This window comes from Papilio machaon, chromosome 25, assembly GCF_912999745.1.
Source record: "Papilio machaon chromosome 25, ilPapMach1.1, whole genome shotgun sequence".
In the NCBI taxonomy this organism is placed as follows: Eukaryota; Metazoa; Arthropoda; class Insecta; order Lepidoptera; family Papilionidae; genus Papilio; species Papilio machaon.
In genome coordinates, this window is record NC_060010.1 from 5,857,026 (window position 1) to 5,877,162 (window position 20,137).

The 20,137-nt window shown below is 34.1% G+C and overlaps 1 protein-coding gene across 2 annotated transcripts; it reads left to right on the forward strand.

Annotated features, from left to right (window-relative positions):
- Positions 1-264: 264 nt before the first annotated feature.
- Positions 265-18,507, forward strand: LOC106717338 (serine/arginine repetitive matrix protein 1-like). 2 transcript variants are annotated; one of them, XM_045684236.1, is made up of 20 exons: positions 265-284; positions 482-683; positions 928-1,083; positions 1,636-1,696; positions 1,944-2,033; positions 2,191-2,297; positions 2,578-3,082; positions 3,915-3,986; positions 4,837-4,942; positions 5,644-5,763; positions 6,252-6,339; positions 7,371-7,489; positions 7,921-8,162; positions 8,832-9,027; positions 9,813-9,934; positions 10,705-10,781; positions 11,114-11,176; positions 11,386-11,575; positions 11,615-11,745; positions 18,225-18,507. In XM_045684236.1, exons 1-20 carry the CDS (start codon positions 274-276, stop codon positions 18,354-18,356), a joined length of 2,790 nt encoding a protein of 929 aa, XP_045540192.1. In that variant the 5' UTR covers positions 265-273; the 3' UTR covers positions 18,357-18,507. The 2 variants fall into 2 exon arrangements, with proteins under 2 accessions (XP_045540192.1, XP_045540193.1); XM_045684237.1 differs by having other exon boundaries at positions 11,386-11,571; positions 11,611-11,745.
- The last annotated feature ends 1,630 nt before the right edge of the window (positions 18,508-20,137 follow it).

Genomic DNA, 20,137 nt, shown 5'->3' on the forward strand with positions numbered 1-20,137 from the left:
CATTAACTGATTCAAAACATTTGTTTTTTATCTGCCTTTTAAAACTGTTAAAAGAATTAAGAAATTTATGAACTAAAGTTTGTTTCGCACAAAGATATAGACAGTCAAAATCTCACTTACTCTCACTCTCATGACACATGCTATAAGTTTGTCTCGCTTGCACGCAGGAAAACCAACGACGTGTCCACACTGTTTTTGATTGCTCTATGATAAATTAAAAAGAAACCAAATCATTTTACTCTTTGAAAAACGCTTTATAAAAATTTTATCAACATGTCGGACAAGTTAGTGTTTTGTTAAATTTTATTAAAATCTTCTAAATTGGAACCTAAACTGCTTTCTATTTAATGTTCATGACACTTTTGATAGTGGTTAACTAAATATTAAAATTTACAATGCGTACAAAAGATGCAGACTAAGATTTCACAATCGCGTTACTTTGTCTTCCATGTGTTTCATAGATATTCGTTTGTATTTTCAGTGAAGATATATTAGGCGATGATCTTGGTGATCACAGTCTTGCAGACTACAACTTAGGTAATGAAGAGGAAGAAGAGCTTTTGGCCGACGATTATGACCATAGTACGTCACAGAATGTGCCTACATCTGACGCCACGGCGTACGGAGAAAGTGTTGATATTGTTCAACCAACTTATGATTCCAATCATATAGATTATTCACAGGTAACTTATTTTATTAATATATACAAGTTAAGTTAGTATTAAGGTATAGTTTAATGTCCAAAAATTAAAAGTCAAAAAGAATCTTAAATCCTATATAAATAACACATTTCTTAATTCTTGCAGAAATGTTCACTACCAATGATTTACCTTTTATTTTAGACCTTAGCACAAGGTTTAGTGTTTCTGAAAAAAAACTATTAAGTAACATTAATATTTCAAACTTAAAAAAAGTTCTATTTTCCAGCAGCCTGCCTCATATCCAGTGATAAGTGATAGTGAATGTGTGGTACCTAATATAACAACAGAAGTACAAGACACAAGACTTCCGGAACATTCCACCTATGCACCATACCCAGAATCACGGACATATGAATTAGAACATGCTGTACCTCCACCAATTGTAAGTATACTATTTAAAAAAGTTAATTACAAAGGTAAAAAAAATAGTATCGGTTGAACTCATGACTTGGTTTAGCATAGCATAAGGGATATGTAAAAAAGCAGTGCAAAAACCAGTATGGTCCACAAATCTGTAGATTTATTCAATTTAGTTCTTGTGGAGTTTAAAAAAAAACTTAATTAGTAGCCCGTGTTGTACCCTCCAGGCTGTGTTTTACATCTATGCTAAATTTAAACAAGATCTGTGCTGTTCTGAATTTTGGAATAATAAATATTTATCCCAAACAGCTAAATTTTCACATTTATGATGTTAAATTGTTCAAACTTTCGTGAGACATCATAATTAATTAATTAAGAAACGGCTAAACTCACGTTTGATCGTCCGATGACGGCACCGACTAGTTTCGGACCCATCGGGGGTCCATCTTCAGGGCGAGTGTTTATTCCGTGGACTTCGAAACTAGTCGGTGCCGTCACGGAACGATCAAACGTGAGTTAAGCCATTTCTTAATTGTTTATGATGTTAGTAAGTTTGGGTTTCAATTTATTACAGCCAGCTGCACCAATTGAATCTCCTCAGATTGTACCTTCTGAAGTACCAACATCAAATATTGGTAAGTTATACCACAAATATATTCACTATCTGACATTTTATGGTGTAGAAATTATAAGATGTGTGCCAAATCATACTGCAGTGGGTTAACGTGATTGACTTGACAGCCTAATCACCCCTAATTTCAGTAAGCCTAATATTACACAGACCGAATTATATTCAAAGCACATATAATTTTTTTTTTCAAATAAACATCTTGATTAATTGTAATTTAGATACTAAAATGTTTTTTATATAAATTATCTTAGGTGACCTAGGTGCCAGAGAACGGTTTACATCGGAGCGACCTCCAGGATCACAGAGGACACCTCAAGTCAGAGATATACCAGACAGCTTAGGTAATTTCACATCTCAGTCTCCATTTACAAAGCTTTAATTGTTTTTTTAATTTTCAATAACATCAAAGAGTTTAAAAAGTAGAAATGACAATAATTTTATCTGATATTACATTATATAAAACCATAATACAACACTAATTTATTCTGTTGTCCATAGACAAAGTGGTAGTCCCGAGGGGTGGTTTTAGCGGACGGGGGCGCAACTCGTGGCGCAATCCTCATTACCGCACCCCGCACCCTTACCGCAGAAACAATATGCATAGGGTAAGTGCCTAGCCTTTATTCACATAGGTTAAGACATTCCAAACTAGTTTCAAAGAAGCCATTGCTTGATGTCCTGCAGATCAGCTCACTGTTCACATGTGTGAAGATCTGTGAACCTATTCACAGCTCAATTCAATGAGATTTTAAAGTGCACTATCTGATTTAACAAGACTCGAAAGTGTGAGCACATGATGGTCTGCCTTGAGCTTCCAGATCAATGGTTCAAGTCAATGTTAACTAAATTACAAACGACAATGTCATAAATTTATCTCTATTTCAGAATAATTACGTAGCCCGACCTTCTTTTACACCACAAGTGACAGTTTGGGCAAATCAACCTAAAACAATCAGACCTAACATACCTGAAATACGTTCTGATATACCGCCACCGAAGATCGTACCGGATGTGTCTCCAGAAAGACCAATGTTACCTCAAGAACCATTGAGACCGGTTGAAAACCGTTATCCACCAAGTTTCAATCAATTCAGACCGAATGATCCAAGACCGTTCGTTACTAGACCGGCTTTTGAACCGAGACCTGCCTTCCAGTATCCACCGAGTTACCCCAGGTTCCCACCAATCCGGGAGATAGTTCCCAGCGGTGTATCCCATATCCCACAAGTGACTATACACCAACATCCAGTTATGCCCAAGATGGGACGTGAACCTGAAGTGAGGATGTTACCGATGCAGTTGCCACCTAATATACCACCCGGAGGACTTGCCGGAAAGAAGGTGTTGATCAATCCACATTTTAAAGGCAACTTCCAACCACCAGTTGAAGGTGAGTTAATAATAATTATTAATATACATATATCTAATATATAAGATTCTCGTGTCACGGGGTTCGAACTTGAACTCCTCCGAAATGGCTTGACCGATTCTCATGAAATTTTGTGAGCATATTCAGTAGGTCTGAGAATCGGCCAACATCTATCTTTCATAACCCCCCCCCTCCCATTTTTTAACTGCGCGCAGACGGAGTCGCGGGCGACAGCTAGTATCTTATAATCACAGTGTATAGTCATTATATTTTTTTGTATGATATTTTTTATGTCTAAAACTAGCTTTTATCCGCGACTTTGTCCTCACGGAATTTATAAATATAGGTTATGTCACCCAAGGATAGTGTAGCTTCATAACAATGAAAGAATTTTTCTAATTGGTTCTGTTTCGGAGCCTATTCAATGCAGACAAACAAACAAATCTTTCCTCTTTATAATTTTAGTATTAATATGATTGTATTTACTTTGAATATGTGATTTTAGTCGTAATAATTGTTTTCATATTGAAAGTGTCCAATGATTAGTAAATTTTTAAACACAGGAACGATAAAAAAATGATATTTATAACTTTTGTGACATAAATTTTTTTCCTAGTAATATATATTGGAAGGGGGAAATGGTAATAAATTTAATGTAGATTTTTGACAAGACAAACAGACTAGATCTGAAAACTGACATTATGAAAGTTAAACAAGGAATTTATGTACTAATAACATATTAACAAATATTTAAATAATATAAATGTGATGGGAGCTCGAAAAGTCTAATTTTATAGTTCCTTTTTATTTAATATATAAGATGTAAATATATATATATAAAATTATGTCATAGGGCTCCCTACGTACATACCGACAAGAATACAAAAGAGTCCGCCGCTGAGCCCCACACTCGAGCAAAAATTTGGTAAATTATATTCTAAGTTAGATCTAAGTTGTAATTTGCTGTTACACTTTATGCTTGACTATGAGACATTTACAAGCACTGTGTTAAAAAATAACACGTAAAAATTTAAGTTTGTTTTTTTTTTCTATATAATAATTTGGTTTTCCGTGTGTTTGTGTATGTTTTTTCTTTTTTTGTAATTGAAAATTCTAGTAGTGCACATAGTTTTTACAATTGATTGTAAATATATATTTTATTATGCTTTAATTTTTTTTTTTGGAACGAAGTTCATTATCGCGCTTTGTGAAAGGGGGCTAGACGGAAAAAATTCTTACGAAAAGTTGTCACGACACTTTTTGCTATAGTAAGCTATTGTAAGCTGTGCGGCGTTGCATGTTTCTCTGTCTGTCTCTCTCTCTCTTATAGAAAGCAAGCCAGATATTTTCATTTCTATTTCGCATTGAACAGTGTGGTGTCGCGACTTAAAAAAAAAAAAAATTATTACAATTCCTTCACTAATTAATCGAAAGGAACTTCGTTCCATCCGGGTGTCCCTTGACACCTCTCAAGTTTTTTTTAACTTATATGTGTGCTTGCATGCAAATATATTAGAAATTAAATTTGTTACTATCATACTCGGAGTTATGTTATAATTAATATTAATTATTCTACTGGTTTAATTACTTTAAAACTTAACTCTGTGTATGATGGTTGTATTGCATATTTAGAAAAAAAAAAACCAAATGACATACACCTCATCTGTGTTTCTTTATATAGTTGATCTCTCTCTTCCTTATATATGTTACTTTGACATATATATCTCGTAACATGTATACTATATGTAAAATATAAATATATGTTTGTTTTTCAGGTCCCATTAAAGATATAGATGATGCTGCGGAGAGGTTCATAGCAGAGCAAAGGAATGCATTAGCTCGTGCAGCTGGTAGGAAGTTACCCAGGAGGTCACCGCAGAGGTAAATAGCCTAATACTAGACACAATTTAAAACAATATTAATATGCCTATGTTACTTTTTAACGAGCGAGCGGCCACATGAATCGCCGAAATGGCGAAGTGACAGCTGCCCATAGACATTCGCAATTTCATTTAGTGATAATATCTCTTTCCTTACCCGCCCTTTTCTTATAAGGAAAGGATGGAGAACGGGATCCAAAGAAATAGAATATTTTTCTTTTTTACCTCCCTTCCTCCGTCGATTTGAGGTGGGTAATGCATTTCTAATTGCGGATGTGTACAAGAGTGTCAGTGGCTCAGGGATAAGGCACTTGACTTGTAATTTGCGGTTTCTGGGTTCGAATCCCGTCATATACCAATGTGTTTTTCTATTTACATATGTACATTTATCTGACGTTCTTACGATGAAAGAAAAACATCGTGATGCTGCACATATCTGAGAAGAAATTCAATGATATGTGTGAAGTCAACCTGCACTTGGCTGTGGTTGACTATGATCTAGTCACCTCTAAATTAGGGTAGGCTCCGAGCCCCTCAGTTGCGACATATAGTGAGCTGATGATGATGAAAAGCAACAGTTACTCCGCTATTTCAATGTATTGTGGTAGCCACTTGTTAGTTTGTCACTTTGATATAAAAAATGTAAAAATTTGAAAATGAGTTGGTAAATGTATGATTTGAGTTAAAAATATATATTTTCAGATACATTGAGAACACAACTATAGAGATAGAGAATGAGTTGGCTCGTCGCAGTGAGGATGAGGAGTTGTTGCGGAGACAGGAAGAGTTTATCAATGCAAATAGAGCTGGTCTGCGAAGGAGGTGTGTATACTTATACAACTTGTAGGATAATTATAATATTACTTATTTCATTTAAAATTAAAACAATTTTATGTATGATAATTTTAATATTATATTAGCTGAGTTAATGTTTAATTTTTTTTTGTATTTAATTGATTTATTTAGTCACAGTGTAGATATGACTTAATCTATATCTTTAGGGTTTGTGTCACAATATTTAAGTAAAGTGTTGGATAACTTATAAATAACTTAACTGTCACATAGAAATTGTTTGCATTTCACAGATTATTTGGTGTATGGGCAACGCCAATGTCCATTTTATTTGAAAAATTATATCCAAATATGTTATTTAGTACTTGTATATTGTAGAACAGTTTCTTATCGTTGGTTTCTAAAACCAAAATGTCTAAATCGTATTGTTTTTTCTGTTTTGTGTAAGATAATGAGAGATGTTGTAGACAGATATGTTGGTGTGAGATATATGTATGTATGTATGTATGTTTGTACAGGATGAGGTCCCCCAGCCCCCCACCGCGCCGCTCGCCCTCCCCCCGCCGCTCTCCGCCGCGTCGCACTCGCAATGAAGTGCACGACGAGGTATACACACATTCACATATCTCACCCGCAACAACATCACCTCACTATACGTCACCACTGAGCTCGGAGTCTACTCTAAGTTAGCGGTGACTAGGTCATAGTCAACCATAGCCAAGTGCGGGTTGACTTCACACATATCATTAAATTTCTTCTCAGATATGTGCAGCATCAAAATGATTTCCTTAATCATATGTAAATGGAAAAAACACATTGGTACATGAAGAGATTCGAACCCTGGACCTTCAGATTGCAAGTCAACTACTTAACTCCTGAACCACCGACGCTCAAATGGACGTAATTTTTAAAGTCAGATAAATGTGTATCGGAGGACTTATTTTACTCCTCTTTCTCTTCTCACTTTTTTCTTATAGGGTAAGATGGGAAGGAGATGTGAATTTGGCAGAGAAGAGACACATAGGAAGGGGAAAAAAATCTCGGAGCTTTCCCTCCTTTGTTTATTAACTGTATGCAATACAATTCCAGATGTCTATGGACAGCGGGTTACCTTGCTCATTTGCCACCTTATAAACACCCATCTCTTTTTTATCAAAGGTGGCAAACGTGCAAATGGCTACCTGGATTCGCCGAAATAGCGAGCCAACCGTTGCTTATAGACATCTGCAAATGCAGATGCGTTGCCTATCTTTAATCAACGAAGAAGGGGGCGCACAGAAAGAGGATATTTCTCTTCTCTTCCTTCAAATCCACTTCCCCATCTCATCCTTTCCTATTAAGAAAAAGGTGAGAAGGGAAAGAGGACTAAAATTAAGCCTCCGGGTACCACATTCATCAGACTGTACTTGGAATTACTTCCACTGTCTTCTGTAAGGTCGTGGTATTTCACTGAGCGAGGACAATTCGTGAACACAACAAATATTGTTGTTGCGGGATCTACTACTGTTGATCTTTTTAGCCGACTTCAAAAAGAAGGAGGTTATCAATTCTACTGTATTTTTTTTTTAATGTGTGTTATAATACTTGTTAATACTTTAATAAATTAAATATTGTGTATTATATAATTTATGTTATAGGAGAGTGAGTACAGACGTCGTCTCAGAGAACAGGAGAGTTTGAGAGAGAGAGTACTGCGCGCTAAGGAGGTGCGCAGGCGCAAGAACGCAGTCGCATTACAGAAGCAGATAGATGACAAGTATGTAGTTTACTTCTAGAAGATTATCTAATTACTTAATTATAAATACTGATGCTAAGATTTAAATAACAGAAAGTTATATTTTTTTTTGTTAGTAAAGTTAAAGGAGTGATTTTTTTTTTACAAAAGGAGGTAAAAAAGTGTTACTAAAAGTAGTGAAAAGTGAAAATGTTTTGTCTTAAATTAATCTATATATATAGTCAGAAAGTCGTGTTAGTTACACTATTTATAACTCAAGAACGGCTGAATCGATTTGACTGAAAATTGGTGGACATATAGCTTAGAACCAGGAAACGGACATAGGATAATTTTTACCCCGTTTTCTATTTTTTATTCCGCGCGGACGGAGTCGCGGGTAAAAGCTAGTATAATCTAAATATTATCGTACTTTTAAAAATATGAATAAAATTACGTTTTTTTTTTGTTACCAGGGAACGAGATAAAACAGACAAAGATGATACACAACCCGAAGTAGAAACTAAACAAGATGTACCAAAAGTCGATGATAAACCAGAGATAATAAAAACTGTAGAACCAGTTGACAAGCCGAGCAGCACCCAGCCGGATAGACCGGACACCACCAGGTCTCCGGACAAGGAGGTGAAAGTGCAGCCGGAGATCAGAGAGCGTTCCCCGATCAGCCAAGAGGATCCTGAAGTTAATTCTACTTGTGGTAAGTTATACAAATATAATTATGGCTTAGGTCGTGGTTGCTTTGACGGGGGCATTGTTGTGCCCCCGTATTCATGTCAAGTTTTTTGACTGTTTTTAACTATAAAGTAAATTATTGGATTTTTTTATATGGAATTAGTTGAAAGGCATAGTTTTTTTTATAGATATTATGTACTAATATTATAAACTAGCTTTTACCCGTGACTCCGTCCGCGCGGAATAAAAAAATGCACACAAGATAAAAAAGTTCCTATGTCCGTCTCCTAGTTCTAAGCTACCTCCCCATCAATTTTCAGCTAAATCAGTTCGACCGATCTTGAGTTATAAATAGTGTAACTAACACGACTTTCTGACTATATAATATAAGATGTGAAAGTTCAGATGTATGGATGAATGTTTGTTTGAATGTATCTCCGGAACATCTCAATGGATCTTGGTGAAATTTGGCATAAATGTAGAACATAATCTGGAAGAATACATAGACTATTTATTAAGTTTTTTTTTATTCCGTGCGGACATACTCACGGGCGACAACTAGTTCATACAGAATCGATATTATTATAACATCTTATTTATTAAATTATAATCGAATGAAGTCTAAAAGCTCTAAAAAAATATTATTTTTATTTCTGTTTTTAAACATGACTGACTAATATATAACTATTTGCAGAGAACTTGACACCCCCCAGAGAAGAGATGCCAGTGAAGGAGAGTGCGGCTTCCCCCGAGCGCGCCCTCACCCCTCCCCTGCCACCCGCTGCTGGGGGGAGGGGGGCCAGTGACGACGAGCTCGACCTCATCCTTGATGACATCGATGGCATCCTCTCCGATGATGATGACACCGGCCGCTTCAAAGACTCTGTGCAGTCAGTATAATGTTTCATTCATTTACAGTAGGTTTCTGAGACCAACATTTCTGTAAAAAAACACTAAATTTCGCTCGCGATTACGCACTGGATTTAAAAAAAAAAGGAATAATTAGCCTTTGTGTTCTTTCAGATTATGTTCTACATCTGTACCAAATTTCAGCAAGATCCGGTTAGCTGTTCCGGAGATATCTTCTAACATCCATCCATTCATACATCTAAACATTTGCATTTATAATATTAGTAACATATCTTCATCCCTGTCAAAGATAATTGATAAAACAGAGATAACTATGTTTTAAACCAGTGATTGTCAAACTTATTTTCTTTCACCGCCCCCTTTGAAAATCAATTATATTTCAGAGCGCCCCTAATTTTTATTCAACCCTTAAATTTAAAAACTACAATTTCATTACTTTAATTAATTTCAATGTCCCCCATTTTTTGGGCCCCTTATCGCTCCCTCCTAGGTTTCAAACGCCTCCAAGGGAGCGTTATCGCCCACTTTGGGAAACACTGTTTTAAACGGAGATTTTGGTCTTAGAAACCCAAGATAAATCTTGCTTCTTACTAATATGAATGTAAAAGTTTGGATGGATGTTTGAATGGATGGATAGTCTGGATGAACATATAGACTATTTATTATGTATATTTCTTTAATTAAAAAAAAATTTCTTTGTTTAAATTTGCAATTACAATGACATTTGTATCGTGACTTTGTATTAAGAAATGTAGACTAAAGGTGTTACTTAGCGATAGTTAATGTGACCCTGAACGTGTTGTAGGTCTGAGGAGGAGAAGCAGAAGTCGCAGGTAGACCTGCGCAGTAAGCTGGTCACCAACAAGCCAGCAGAACGTCCGCAACGACAGAAGATTGTCTTTGAACACAAGGAGGAACGTAAGAAAGGTCAGATATACATCTATTCAACTAATATTACAAATGTATGGATGGATGTTTGTTTCAAGATAGAAGAAAGAAAGAAAAAAAAATACAAGGTACAAAGTTAGTACAATAGTGTGTCAAAAGCGAGCCACTTCAGTAAGAATATACTAAACTACCTCTGTGCTGGTTTTCAGCTGACATCTTTACAAATAATATTAATAACTAGTTTTTACTCGCGACTTCGTCCGCGCGGAATAAAAAAAAAGCACACAAGATAAAAAATTATCCTATGTCCGTTTCCTGGTTCTAAGCTACCTGCCCACCAATTTTCAGTCAAATCGATTCAGCCGTTCTTGAGTTATAAATAGTGTAACTAACACGACTTTCTGACTATATATATAGATATAAAATATACAAGGTAAAATTAGATAAACAACAAGAACGGTTCAATGGATCTTGATGAAATTTGTCACATATTAGACATAGTCTGGAAGAACACAGGCTACTATTTTTTTATTTTGCGAGAACAAAGTCGAGGGCGACAGATATAATATTAACCAATATACAGGAGGTGGTTTTGATGGAGAAGGAGATACATAAGAAGGTTAAATATTCTTTTTGTGCGTCTCCTCCTTCGTAGATTGAGGGTAGGCAACGCATCTGAAATTATGAATATCTATGGGCAGTGGTCGCTTCGCCATTTTAGCGAATCCATGTGTACGTTTACTCGTTTACCACCTTTAATATAAAAAAAAATGATGAGAAAATATATTTATGTAATATATTTGATGCAGACAAGTCTCCGGTGCGCAGAACTGTTGTGACCAGTTCTACTAAAGCTGATGAACAACAGGATAAGAAAACCAATAAGGTATATATTTATATTAATATTAGGTTAAAGCCATCAGAACTTTTTTTTATGTCAATGAATATTCTTTTTTTTTTTTTTCCAAAAATATGGCATTTCATGTCAAAGAGTAAAAGTCCTCTTGTCTGACACAGAGTATATTTTAGCTAATTTCAAGTTTGTGGTGTTGCCATATGCTTCTTGTATTGCCAGTGTCATTTAAAAACTTACTCATCTTGTCTAATTACTAATATGTATATATTTTATATAACAATTAAAATTGAATAGTGAAAATAACTATACTTTTTATGGCAATGTATAAATTTACAAATAATTTTTTTTCATTTTATTAACAGACAAAATCAAAGAGCGATGCCACAACAAAGTCTAGAACAAGGATCATATTTAATAAGAAAGAGGTAAATATTTTATCTTAATAATATTATAAATTCGAATGTTTGGATAGATGTTTGTTTGAGGGTATCTCCAAAATGGCTCAACAGATCTTGATGAAATTTGTAGAGCAAAATCTGGAAGAACACATATGCTACTAATTAAATTTTATTTTTAATTCGTGCGGACAGAGTCACGGGCGATAGCTTAATAAAATACATTTACTACCTTTCAGACGGAGAAACCAAAAGAGGAGGAGAAAAGTATTAAACCATTCAGCAACCGACGAGTGGTTCTCCAAAGGAAACCAAACCAGACTATATCTATGGGTATATTCACACGCGCTGTCAGAACCGCCATCAATTCCGCGCACAAACACGAGCCACAAGTTGAATACGCCTCTGATTCAGACGAGGCCGGAGCTGGGGGGGGCGGAGCTGTGGGGGGCGGAGCTGTGGGGGCTGTGGGGGGCGGAGCGCCCGGGGCTGTGGGGGGCGGAGCTGCGGGGGGCGGAGCCCGCACCGCACATGTAGACAATCTGCCACACGGCATCACTGATACACGTCTCAAGACCCTCGCCGGAGACCACGTCCAGGTAATAATGGTATACTAGTTTGTGTGCTTTTATGCTTCGATAATTTTAAATGGTTTTTTTTTATGTATTTGACTTTCTGATGATTAATAGAAGATAATGTGAAACGTTTTTATTTATAGCAATATGTTTTTTTAATTATAAGTGAGGAAAGTCTGTCTGCAAAGAGTTCAAAGATAAAAAGTTTCAAAGAGTTCAAACAAGTTTCAAAGAGTTTCATAGAGTTCAAAGATAAAAGTTTCAAAGAGTTCAAAGATAAAAAGTTTCATAGAGTTTGTAAAAGTTAGTGAGTTTAATACGGAATAAAACAAATTTTTGCCAAAGAGGGAAAAGACGTATAAATGCGAGTTGATCGATAACAGCGAACAGAATGACAGAGTTAAAAATTAATTTAGATTAACAAATCTTAATTCTATGACGGTGATCCTAAAATTACGCCGTTGCTCATCGTAAAATGGTAGGCGTTGTGAAACGGCGAATTGGCGCGAACAGAGTTCAAAGATAAAAGTTTCAAAGAGTTCAAACAAGTTTCAAAGAGTTCAAAGGTAAAAAGTTTCATAGAGTTCAAAGTTAAAAGTTTCAAAGAGTTCAAAGGTAACCTAACCTATTTCTTAAATAACTTCCTTACTTATCTCACACATAGCAATATATTCAACTTCTGTATTAGATAAAGTTATTATTATTTGTTTTTTACATCCAAATAATATGACACTAGTTGACATTTTAACACACAGTTGGTTTAATTGAAAGAGTAACTTGTTTCAAAAAAAAATATCAAAAAAAACATAAATCTTGCATAAGACTGATGACGCAAGACACAATCTGATGCCAAATCAGCATCGGCATAGCCTATTACATCTAAATCATCTTTGACATATTTTAAACCAAAATGTTTAGTTTACTGATACTTGGTTTACAACCAGTTCCAAGTTCATAAGGAGTTTTTGACAACCCTGAAGTTACCAAACATCCAAAACAGTATTTTTTGATATGTACATATAACGACGAATCTATTGTCATCATTAATTTAGCTTTTACCTTTTTGTCTTTAATGTTGTCTGTTTTGACATCATCACCATTTTGTTTGTTGATTTCGACGCCTTACAAAATTAAGAAACTTTACCACCGCAAATGCCCACTCGTAGTTTTCACGACCCCTGAGTTTAGGGACGTTTATAAGTTTCAGTAATTTTACACAGTACTCGTAAAACTAAGAACTGTCTCTGTTATGTTTTATGGGCTTTTAGAATGTTTGCGACGTTATATTGCAATAAAACACGGTGGAGAAAATAATCACGTTTACTCTTCTTTTTGTTATATTCGCAACGACCAATCATAGACAATTTTACATAGACATATTGTGCCACAGATTATAACAAAACTTTTTATTTTTATTGAAGTCTATATTTCACTGTCTCTCATCTGAACCGCGCATAAAGAGTAACTAACTGAAAAATATTCCTAAGTCTTGCGTCGTACCTTCTGAAAATGTTAGTCATTCCCCGACCAGTTCAGATGATCATCTGTAGGACTATATCTAGTAAAGTCATATCATGGACTCTACATCCTGATGCTAGAAATAATATTATTGCGCCTAGATATCTCATATAATGAGTTAGAGTTTGTGAAACTTATTAATCAATCAAATAATATTTTTGTGTTCCAAATTAGTATTTGTTTCTTTTCTGGTTTACTATGATAAATGAAGATTTTTTTTTTTGATAAATCTAAACCTGATGTAGCACAATAAATAGAGATAGCTGATTTGTGTAAGAGAATGGTTCTGTATGCCAAGTTCTCCTTTAAAAATAGTTAAAGTTGAACTACGCCAGCTTTTCTTTAATAGCTCTTGTTCTGACTTAGACCAGTCTGCAATCTGGTCTACCCACCCCCAATTTTCCAAGCTAGAAAGGACAATTTGTCCACCTGAGGGCAGGTGCCGGTTGTCAGATCTATAAGAACCTTCCGCAGGTTCTTTATCGGCAATGGTTCTGCAATAACTCTGGTAGTCGAAACCATTTGGTCCATTGAGGGGCTATCAGAATGTAAGCCCCCTTTGCGCTGAGATGGGCTAGAACCCTCGGTATTAAACTGGGTGGGGGAAATGCCCAGCCTAGCTGAAAGTCCCACTGTCGACTGAACGTGTTGCAAAAAATTGCGCAACCATTTTCTGAATCTAAAGTTACGTACTTTGGTACGACCCTTGACTCTGGACGCGAACAGATCGACGTCGGGAATTCCCCACTCTTTGAATATAGCCTCTGTGGCCTGGGGAAGAATGTGCCACTCTGGTAACCTGCGACCTCTGGACAGAAGGTCCGCAATCTCGTTTAATAGCCCGGCCCCTTGTTGTTGCCACAAATAAGCAAACCTCCTTGAATGCACTGATTTGATAGTCAACTTTGTTTTTTCTGGGCAGGGCGAGCATTGTTTATTTAGAGTCTTATATATTTTTGTTTGAAATCTATTATAATTGTCCCTCTCCCTGGTATTATTATTATATTTAAAAGATCTTTTATCCTAGGTCTGTGCATTATTTAATCTCCTCTTCTCTCTTAAATAGGATGGGGTATTTAACCACATCTGAGTTCCGCCTAAAGATGCTGGTTGAATCTGGCATCTCTACTGAAAAGATGTTCTTCACTTGGTGGAATGTTTCGGAGGAATGACCTTAAGTTATTTTTTTTACCTTAAGTTTTTGAACAATTTTGTTTGAAACTTTGAAAATTGTCCACGCATAGTTATTTTTGTGTCACACACCCAGAGTCTTCACAAAGGGCTATCCACGCAAGACTACTATATCCTTATTAATAGCTTTGTCAGACAAGATCAACGCTAAAGGAATACATCATTGCGGCCCTGTCTATGCCTACATTGTTAAAAATCAGAGAGAAGATATGCCTAGTATTTTACCTCACCATTTTCTAATTTGAATTCCACTTTATAAGATTCTTTAAATTGGTTCTTTCATCACAATTATCTCGTTATTATTTTGTTCAGCTGATAAAAGTTATGTCTTTTAGTAAATATAAGAAAATGTATTATAAAAAATTATTACTAAATGTTGTCATACTGGAGCTTCCATCACTGAATTTCTATTTTCAAATTTACAATATTTTCCTGTTTCAAACAGTTTTCCACCACATCGCTATTTCTTGAGCGTGCGGTGAATTGTAATTTTTTTAAGATTACAATAGTTTTCTGTCTTAAACAGTTTTAGATATTTATCAACACTGTTTGTTTTTTTTTGCAATTTCTTGCCCGTGTGGCAATTACAATTGATTAAATAATTTACAATATTTTCCTGTTTCAAACAGTTTTCCACCACATCGCTATTTCTTGAGCGTGCGGTGAATTGTAATTTTTTTAAGATTACAATAGTTTTCTGCCTTAAACAGTTTTAGATATTTATCAACACTGTTTGTTTTTTTTGCAATTTCTTGCCCGTGTGGCAATTACAATTGATTAAATAATTTACAATATTTTCCTGTTTCAAACAGTTTTCCACCACATCGCTATTTCTTGAGCGTGCGGTGAATTGTAATTTTTTTAAGATTGCAATATTTTTCTGTCACAGTTTTATTTATTTATCAAAACTGTTTGTTTGTTTCGCAATTTCTTGCCCATGCGGTAATTACAATTGATAAAATAATTTACAATATTTTCCTGTTTCAAACAGTTTTCCACCACATCTCAATTTCCTGAGTGTGTGGTGAATTGTAATTCATACAGTTACAATACTTCCCTGTTTGAAACAGTTTACAATCGTTGACGTATATACGAATTAACACAATATAAAAATATGTTTTTATTTCCACCTCGTATAATTCATAGAGGGTTTACACCCTTTAAAAACTAATTTAAAAAAATATATATGTAGTAGTGGGATGCCCCTCGTGTGTGCTATCTACCTTCTCCGCATGATAACGGTCATTGCGGTTACATTTAACAACTTTGTAAGGACCTAGATATTTGGGTTTGAGTTTAAGACCTGGACCAAACTGTGTTCGTATAATAGCCACCAAATCCCCTTCAACGTATTTGATACTTTCCTACCTATTTTTATTAAAATGTTTGCTATTTTCATCTTGAATTTTAATATTTGTTCTTTAGCTTTCCTTAGGTTCTCTCTGCTTTCATTGAATTCTGATATAATTTCCTCTTGTAATAAACTTAAAATTTCTACATCTCTATTTCTCATTTTTGTCCCCATCAATAATTCAAAGGGTGATGTATTTATCCCTCTTTGGAAAGTGTTATTCAATGCTCGCTCCACTCTACTCACATGTTTATACCACTCAGATGGGTTTTCAACACATAACTTGGTTAGAATAGGTATAATGATTCTATGAACTCTCTCTACCTGACCATTTCCGCGTGGTACGCCTTTTCTGATCGTAGCCATAGCTCCGCCGTACCCGTTAGTGTTCTGCGAGCGACAATTAGTGTTTGTTGCGGACTCCATCCAAGTATTTCTGCATTGTTTTCGATGTCTTGTGCCCATTTGTTAGATGAATAGATTTTGTCATCCCCTCTGAATTTAGAAATGTTGAACGTACCGTCTATCAGGCTGACTGGCGTTCCTGCTCCATTTTCTTGCATCTTGATGTTTGGTATTTTGCAATGGCCGCGCCGCGTCGCGTCGTCCACGCCAACCGTTGCTCACCGTCGTAAAATATTTTAAAGTTATCGTCGTCCACACGTCTTATTCACTTGATAAATCGATATCCCGGACGAGCCCCCAAAATTGTAGTAGTGGGATGGATCGATAATCAAGTGAAACACTTTTAAAATTAAAAAAAAAACTTTATTTTCGTCTTTAGCGTCGTTTGCTCTTACGTCCTTCGCCGGTTGCCCTTCAACTTCCTCTCTCATTCGTCTCACACACACACCCTCTCGCTTACACTTCCGTTTTGTTCCATTTCACACAAATAAATGAATCGTCTTACTTTACATTCCCACATATATTTTGTTGTTTAGTTCGGGTATACTGAACATTTTTATAATTTTATTATTTTTCTTATATAAATATACACTTGATAATTATCGAAGCATAAAAACATTGTGACATTAATTTTGTGATATTGTATGTGATATTTTTTGTACATTTTAGATGTAAGTTTTTAATAAATCTAGTTATAGTTGTGCATGACTGACGAATACAAATAATTGAGGCATATAAAATTAAGTTTAACTCCATAAGTCTGTCAAATATACAGTAAGCTGCATAATTCAGTAACTTTGTTCATATAGCTAAAGTTACTCTGGTCGATATGTAACTATCTTTGATGCCAGTATTGATTTTTGAACTGAATTATCTATGAATTTAGATGCATTTGTTAGTAAAACAAAAATACTAAAGCGTGTCTGAGTAAACTAGGTGGCAACATAGTTATATCATTTTACGACATTAAAGCCTTTAGCTACCTTTGATTTTATAGGCTTCAATTATAATAAAAAAAAGGTTTAAGTTTAAAATATAAATCTCCTTTGAGTGTACCTAGGAACATTGTTTCATTTGGGAAAAATGTTTCTAATGAAAATAACATTGAATAAATTCCGGTTAAAAATACATGAATATTGTATGAAAAATGTTGACTGCAATAACTAAATGTCAACTGTATGTATGTTGATTTTATATAAATATATTTTCATACAAATCTTTTACATAGTAATATGTTTCGATTGGATTGTATATATATATATGTATATGTAATATATTTATTTTATATAATAAATTGCAATAACACTTGTGAAACTATTATGTGTTTATGAATATTATATAAAAAAATGGGATCACATGTATATAAGTGTTAATCTATCTCTGACACCTACCTGACTAATATTCATATATTTTTTAATCATAAATATTTTTATTTGTTAAATAAAAATATTATTCAATTCAAAAGACGTCAAATAAAACATTTTTAGATGATATTTTTCTGGTTAAATTGTAAAAGAACAATAATGTTATTAATTACGTAGTTCATTTTAACATGAGATTTTATGGAACAACATTTTAATGGATTGATTTTATGGAAACAATATTTTAATGGATTAATGAAACAATTTTATAATGGATCTTGTACTATATGTTTTTTTGTATCTCTTATAAATGTAAACTCTATATGGTGTATCTTTGGTAACTAATTTTTTTTTTATTTATAACTATGCATTTAATTATATAGAAGAATATTGGTATGAAATATTTAAAAAATCAAAATGATTGTCCAAAAAATATTAATGTAAATTTTTCCACATGTTTATGAACTTGTGTCAATATAACACACAAACAACTAACGTAAAACATTATTAAAAATAATTTTTAATAGTGAATACATATGTCATCATACCGTTTTTCTGCAACAACATACATTTCAATCAAATATCAATTGTAATCTAGTCTCTAAGTAGTTCTAAGTTTAGTTTTAGTTGTAACAAATAGTAAGAGTGAAACCCAAACGCACGGATTGATGTTGCAGAATTTAGTATTGGATAAAGAAGAGCGTCGCGCGAAGTTAACATTCAAAACGTCCGCAGCAGCTGAAAGTTTTAAAAAGAAGTTCCACAACAAAATGGTAGCTGCCAGCAGATTAACTGTTACTTTGCGATAAATCTAGAAATATGTATACGGCGACTTATCTGATCCATTGGGTATAAGTTAAACTATATTATAGATCATGTTAAAGTGTGACATTCTTGTCGGAATGTAGATGTCTTGTGTTTTTGTGTCATTTTCTATAGTCCGGTCGCGGAGCAGGAAGAATTTCGTACAATGACCTCTTTACCTACTGACAGAGGTTACAAACATTTTTGTATTTAGTGCGGTTTACATGAATTATTTGAAGGAGAAAGAAAATTTACCAACTTATAAAATATAGTTATTATTATTATATAAATTATTTATTTAGATTTAATAATACAAGTAAAAAAAATCTAGACAAGTATCTAATAATAAAAAATCAAAAATCAGAATCCGATTCCTCTGTTTCGGAGTAACTGTTTTCCGAAGACGTCTCGCCTGTCACATTTATTACAAAAGAATCAACAGTTTTGTCAACATTATCATCTAGTCTAGCTAATTTCGATTCCTCTTATTAAAAATTAAACTTATAGTCTCCAATAAAAGGTTTACAATCTCTGAGGACGGCGGCCTTTGTTCTGTGCGAGCGAGACTCATTGTATTTACGCGGGAGTGACAGAGACAGGTAATGCGAGTTCAATGTACGAAATTCTTCGTGCTCCGCGACTGGACTATATACCCAAGAAGGTTTTTGACACAATTTCTGACAAATCGTCGTTAAATGATCACTGGGTCAGATTAGTAAGTTTTATTTTATAGATTTATCTTGCACGTACTAAAACTGGATACCACTGTGCATATGTTATAAGAGATTCCTTTAGATTAATAAAAGATTAAATGACCAATAGAAAAATGTTTTCCAAAGCATTGAAACAAATACGGAAATAAAATTACAAATAAGAAATTATGTAATCTACTTTTCATAATAATTGTATTTTGCTTGTTGCATTTTTCACTTTCAAAACAATGTTGCCTATATTTTATGTTTGTATGAAATTGTAATACATACGTACTACTAACTAAATGATGTTTACTAAAGTGACTGGCAATTTTATGTGAACTCTGCGAAATCAATAACTAATAATGATTATTTCACATCCTAGGAAGAGTCAAAGTTTTGCGCGAGTAATACTTGCTAATAATAAATATCACTTTTCAAAAATAATGTATTAAAGTATTCTATCAAGTTTTCTATTGTATTGTAGAACTTTTAACTCAAGTTTGGCTGTCACTGTACCATTTAAACTTAAAACTATAGTGTTATCTATGACCTAAGTGAACCTAACATAAAGACAATGTTCTGGTTCTATAGAATATTTGCTTGTGGAATTGTAACAAAGCTATAAATAGTGTGTAACTTGACAGTGCTATAATTGATTTTAAAACCCTGACGTGAAACTCTGAATTTTTAAAATCACAATAAAACAACTGTAACAAAGACTTGTCAAAACATATAAATATTTGAAATAACTGGCATTTAAAATTCGACAATACATAAATAGAATATGTTTACGTATTTTGTATTTATAAGCAAAATTAACAAAACATATTTTTTACAAAACAATACAATGTTAGAAACATGTTTCTAATGTCCCTTGGTTTAAAATTACGATGTTTTAAAATTTAATGAGAACACAGCACTTGTGAATGTTAACTTTGATATTTAAATGTTAGTTTAAGTTTTCTTGTCAATTTTGAAAATGTATTTTTACTTGTTTATTACTTAAGACAATCTTACGCGCACTTTGTACTATCAAGTATTGTTTTTTGATTGCTTTGTTTATTATTAGGGCGATTAGTCTAAGAATGTAT

Bases quoted from the DNA above. Each gene is read 5' to 3' on its own strand.
- LOC106717338 (XM_045684236.1), top strand. The intron at 1,697-1,943 runs GTAAGTTATACC...AAATTATCTTAG, and splicing joins AGTACCAACATCAAATATTG to GTGACCTAGGTGCCAGAGAA. The intron at 9,028-9,812 runs GTCAGTATAATG...AACGTGTTGTAG, and splicing joins CGCTTCAAAGACTCTGTGCA to GTCTGAGGAGGAGAAGCAGA.